This window comes from Oncorhynchus mykiss, chromosome 7 (assembly GCF_013265735.2).
Source record: "Oncorhynchus mykiss isolate Arlee chromosome 7, USDA_OmykA_1.1, whole genome shotgun sequence".
NCBI lineage: Eukaryota > Metazoa > Chordata > Actinopteri > Salmoniformes > Salmonidae > Oncorhynchus > Oncorhynchus mykiss.
The window spans coordinates 36,907,551-36,913,656 of record NC_048571.1 but is presented as its reverse complement, the minus strand read 5'-3'; the positions used below and the strand labels follow the sequence as shown (position 1 = coordinate 36,913,656).

At 39.9% G+C, this 6,106-nt stretch overlaps 1 protein-coding gene across 1 annotated transcript; it reads right to left on the bottom strand.

Moving 5' to 3' along the window:
• Positions 1-644: 644 nt before the first annotated feature.
• On the bottom strand, positions 645-6,106 carry LOC110527691 (DNA damage-inducible transcript 3 protein). The gene is made up of 4 exons (XM_021609132.2): positions 5,937-6,106; positions 4,367-4,431; positions 3,593-3,806; positions 645-3,311 (listed from the first exon to the last, which is right to left on the bottom strand). Exons 3-4 carry the CDS (start codon positions 3,746-3,748, stop codon positions 2,565-2,567), a joined length of 903 nt encoding a protein of 300 aa, XP_021464807.1. The 5' UTR covers positions 3,749-3,806; positions 4,367-4,431; positions 5,937-6,106; the 3' UTR covers positions 645-2,564.

Here is a 6,106-nt window from a genome sequence, read left to right as displayed (position 1 = left end):
AGAAATATGAGAATAACTTCTGTAAGACAAGTCTATGACTGGATGAAAGACAATGTAATGTGGGCTATGAGGAAAATGGGGGAATTGAAAAGGTGTTGGCTTTAAGGACAGATCAGTAAGCAAAGACAGGAATATTGAAAACTGTTACAGCATATTCTGACATCAGAATAGTTCTACATGTCTGTTCTCAAAGTAGAAGGTTCTAGTAGCCTGGTAGAAACCAGCCTGATAGCTGCTGGCATTCACCATTCTGTTTTACTGCGCCACATCCATCATGAAGTGAAATAAAATGGTGAAGGCAACGATCGTGCTGATTCCACCAGGCTAAGGTTCTAGAATCTAGTGCCACTATGCAGAAATCAGAATAGGTCAGTGTGTGATCAATGTCAGGTTTGGGTAGATGTTTAAAAATATAATACTATTGTTATATTATAAAAAACATTGTTTAATATCCCCCTTACCCATTTATTCAATCAAATAAATAGCATGGCTACAAGTAACTTTTTGCAAATACCGTGGAAAATGAATTCAGAAAAAAAAAAATTCTAAGCATTCGTTTGGACCTTAATATACACGCATCTCACTTTTCTCTCTCTCGTCAACTGACCGGAGTACGTTCAAATAAGCATTTCAAGACACTGAAATTGTTTTAAGGATTTATTAGAAAATGTGAGCATATAATAAAGTAAATACAATATAATGTTTCATGTAACAACAGAAATAAAATACATGGATGTTAGTTTCCTCTAATTCAACCACCAATCGATACATATTTTTTATAATAAAATTAAAAATTAATATGGGTACAGTAAAGGGTGTATATATTACAGTATAACTAGGTATAATACATGGTTATATCAAATATATAGGTGAATCAGGGTAGCTCTACATTGTAAATATTACTACCTCCAAATTCAGTCAATTTGATAGAAAAAGGTCAGTGTAGAAAGAAGAATAACTGGGTCCTAGGTGTAGAACTATCCATACACACTAAAGCTGCAGCGGGTTATACGAAAGTAGAAATTGAAAAACTACCAATCATCATTCTCACATACTCACACTGCACTGAGTACTGACAAACTTTCCTGAGCTCCATATTTCCTCATAAACTATGCAAGAAATATTATCTCTGCTGGCCTCTGTTCAGGATTTAGGATTCATCTTAGATTTTAGAGGTTGGCAGATAAGGGATATCCTGGGATCCAAACTGATTTAGCTATGTTTCATTGTTGTTTCATTGGGGAACAATGGTAGGCAAAGCATTCAGTCGGATTTAACCAGGCTAGATAAAGAATAGGGTGACAATGAAATGCACTCTCCGCGTTTCCGTTCCACACTCTACCGTCATACTAGGGATGAGCCCAACTATGTTTTTCAGAATCAATTCATTGATGGTTGCGTTGGCAGAGTAGTCCATAAAACTCCTAGCAATGGTAAATATCACAACGCCCTTGATCAATTAATACAATAATCAAACTCATCCCTAGTTCATACAAATCCATTCACTAGGCTGAATGATCTAAACCACGCCCAATCAGTCTCATATGGCATGCAACAGAAAATGTAATTGAGTGTTTGTTGATGAACAAGCCCAAGTTGGTCTTCCGTTTGGTGCCTAATGAACACGACCCATGGAATGCTTCTGATGGGTGTTGGTTTACAACTTTCATAGATAGAAGCTTCCAACCAATTCCTTCATTTTGGAAATGACGCTGGTGCCCTCAATCACTCAATTGAATCTAACTCATCATCCCCTACTTCATACTGAACAGATCTATGTTGGATAAGCGAAAAACGCCATAATCAGGATCGAGCTCATCATGGCAAAAAAGTTTTAAAGCGCTTTGCAACAGAAAACCTCTATCAGCGTTTCTTATTGGAGGAGTCCAGGTAGACCCACATTCTCTTTCCATTTGATTCCTAATGAACAAGTCCCATGCAATGCTTGCGATGGGCGTTAACTGTTGATGCTTCCGATCAATTTCTTAATTTTGGAATCGATGCCCTCAATCAATTAATTGACTCTAACTAATCCTTACAGTACTTCAAACTGAGCACTTCAGTAGACTGAATGAGCTACACAAGCGTACAATGCTTGTGATGGGCACTAATTGCTACCCATCTAGTTGAAATGTGCTTCCTAAAATCCAGCCCTACATAAATACAGTACACTAACGTCTCAACAGAGGCATTGCATGATCCACCTGCCATGTAAACCGTTTTCTCCATTTCCTTTACATGCTGTCTATCTCTCTCTCTACATTTGCCGCAATGCTGCAGTTCCTTCTCTCCATGGTTTTCCTTTGACTTGCTCGTTCTTTCTAACTTTCTTTCTTTCTCTCTCTCTCTCATAGTTTTGAAGAAACGTATAATTTAAGTTTCTTCTCAAAACACGTACGTATCTTTTGGTTTCTTTCTAACCATCATCTAGAAATGCATTTCATGGTCACCCCAATGTTCACCCCTCACCGCGAACCTGCTATTCCAAATGTTTATGTTCTGCCTTGTGCTACTTCTGTCATCCTGCTACCTCTCATCCCGCTCTCCTCCTTGCTTTTCTTCCTTCACTTCTTGGTGTTAACTAGTCTCTCTATCAGGGCTCTGCGTGTCCTCTGCACCTCCTCTCCCAGTCTGTCTATCTCTGCTTTTAACCTCTCGTTCTGGTCCGTCAGCTCCTGCACCTTCCTCTCGTTCTCCTGCTCCCTCTCTCTCCTGCTCTTCTTCGCAGAAGAGGAAGAGGAGGATGAGCGCGAACCGGTGGAAGGGAAGGACAGAGAGTTGCCTCTCTTGCGTTTGCCCAGCCGAGACAATGAGAAAGCGGTGCTAGTAAGAGAGGAGACAGGAGAGGAAGGAGGAGAGCAGTTGAGAGAGGGGGAAGGAGAGGCGGCGGAGGAGGAGCAGGAGGGTGAGTCGGGGACACATGGGTGTTCATCCTCCTCACTAGTGGAGGGAGACGCAGGCTGTTGGACATTGTTGGAATGATGATGATGGTAGCTACTGTCCACCATGCCCAACCCACCCTCACTCAGCAGCTCAAAGAACTCTGGGGGTAACAGGTCCCCTCCTCCCGAACCTCCCGCTCCATCTCTCCCTCCCTCTCTGTCCCTAGGCCCCTCCGTCCTCTCCTCAGCTGGATTCAGACACAAGGCGGTGGAGGAGGGGGGAGGATGGGTAGGAGGCTCCTCCGGAATTGTGACCCTCTGGACACCCTCTCCTCCGCCCCATGCCTGCCCTCCAACCCCCACCCCCACCCCGTCCGTCAGCCATGTCAGGGAACAGCTCTCCAGGACATCCAGGAACTCTGTCTCTTTCTATGAAGAGAGATATAGAGAGGAGAAAGAAGAGGGGGAAGGAAGAGTGAAAGAAAGAAGAGAAGAAAAAAATAGAGGAGCGGTTATGTCAAAGACCCTTCTTACATCAGCACTCTTGAAAGAGTTGCATCATGAAGAAGAGAAGACGAAGAAGAGAAGATGAAACAACATTTTTGGATAACCAACAACCGATAGAAAAACAAAACACAATCAGTCATCGATCACTTTGTTCATAAATCAATCAATATTTAAAAAAAAATCTAATTATAATCCCAACTGACCTCTGAGCAGGGAGGGGCGCGAGTCAGCTTGGCCCCACCCGTGTCTGATCCCAGTATATCCTGCAGGTCCTCATACCACGCCTCCAACTCTGCACCACACAGCGGCCCCACACCAGGGGGGTACGGAGGGGGCAGGTGAAGCCACTCGGTAGTCATCTCTGTCACTCAGTCGCACAGATAGTCTTTCACAGCCACACGCTGGTACACACTGGACCTGGAATGGTGGTGGAGAAAGGAGGAGTCGGTTTTAAAATAATGTCGAGACAGGAGGGTTTGGTTTTAGAATGATGAAATAATTATTTAATATAGCATCTTTAGTATGAACCGTTATGGGGTTTCTATGCAGTAGGCTAGACATCGGGATCGACATATTACCAAGAAAGCTGTATGTGAAAGAGCTGTGCAATAGAACTGGCTACGTTAGCATGTTGTTTGTAATTATCAATTGTTGAAGAAAAATATACAATCGAACAAAGTACCGGTATTATAATTTCTATATTTAGTGAAAAAAATCCACTTTTCATGAAATTGTAAAATAGTGACACTCTTTGGACAAATGGCTGTACTGCATGAATCAATTGATGATAGGATTCTATAGCCCAAAACATGAGATGTTGTGATGACTACATTTCAAACATTATCAAGTTAAAATCTAGAAAATAAATGCATTGATATAATATAAATATGATGAGGTTAACTTGACATCCATAGACAAAACATCCATAGACAGAACAACACAGAAATCTAAAGAATGAATGAGGAAATGCGAATCACCTTTTGAAAGTCTCTTATAATCAAGTCTGGCAATTGGTTGTTGGTGATAATTTGTCCCAACAAGTCTAGAAAGAAAGAATTCATGACATTAATTATTGGCAATTATTGTAACAAATACATAATACAGTGTGATGAGATGTTAGAATTTGCTTAAAGGAACATATTGTATAACAGCAGCCATAGGCATTACGTCTCCTCAAATTAAAGCTGATGCAGTCAACTTGATAAAACAACCTGCTGACAATACATTCATAAAAATGTTGAATAGGCCAATACAAATGATTTTCTATAAAGAAAACGAACGCAATAATTTGACAAACTAGTGTACTGGCTTCACGTGTTCTGATTATATTTTTTTAGGGAAAATCACAACAAAATCAGGTCATTGATTTGCCTCATGTAAACAAAGACTCCGTAGGTGTTCTAGGGCGCCCTCTGTCTGTCAAGGTCCACAATTAATTATATTTCTATCAAAACATCCTTCCTTGAGTTCGATTTACACTAGCTCATGAAAAAGAAAATATATAATTGAAATCCAATTTTCCGAGTAGAAGATATTTGGTCTAAAAATACAGTTGTATCCTTAATATTGAATAGTTAACGGTACTTTGAAACCACTTGCTAAACACAGGAAATACATGGCTGTCTGACCACAACAGACATCGAGCAAAGAAAGTCGTTATTGTGGTCAGAGAAACTGGATTTAAAGTACCTTCAACTCTGCCACAATCAATAAATGCAGCCCAATTCTTGACGAATACTTTTATGATCAGTATCTATTTATTCTTGAATGTATTGCTTGACGAATACATTTCAGAAAAGTGACATTTATGCAACTGTAGGCTGTGTTTTTTTCTCGGATGTGGTCTCAGCTCGCTCTCCATCCATCCAGCCAAGCCAAGGCATTACGTCATGGAATCAAAGTACGGGACGATTGAAACAAAAGCAAGGGTGAAAACTGACACCTCCAATGGGTACAGAATACTGGGATGGGAACACAAAGCTGTTCTATTCTATTCTACAGGAAACTCAATGAACTCAAAATAGCAAGACGTGCGACCTTATTCTTCTTTGTCAATGCAGATAAGTGTTTGTTTTATTTAATTGGCTATTAATAACACATAGCCTATATACTATCTGGATACATGACATCCAATACATTTATCAAACAAATACTTTGTCTTTGATAACAGTAGTCTACATAAGTTAATAAAACCGAAACAAAAGTTTGCAAAACGTTATGTACGCGTTTGACAGCTCAGCTGTCACTGATATCAAACTTTGGTAGAGAGATAAAGCTCGTGGTAAAGAGAACGCAACTTGGGGTCAAAGTCAAATAAGCAGATAAATGCCTCCCTGAATCTTGAATAAAAATATAACAACTGTCAATTATAATTGAACTAGAGCAACTGCTCTCCTATAACAGACATGGGAAAGTTGCCAAAACATGCACATTCCTATTTCTAAAGGAAAGCCAGAGACGATCAGCTGCCAAATTAAAATTAGAACTCTTGTAGAAGGCATTCAACAACTCTTAAAAACTGTAGACAATAAAATAAAATCCACTTACCCTTTTTCTTTTATTATTTCGCTTTCTTGACTGTCTTGGGTTCGGAGTATGTATATATTTTAGTTGAGATTGGTGATAGCTCATGTTAACCATTGTTCGGCTTAGTATAGTGAATGTGATTTTTGGAAACTCCCGGTGGTGTTTATATAAGGTGAGCCAACCGAACTTAA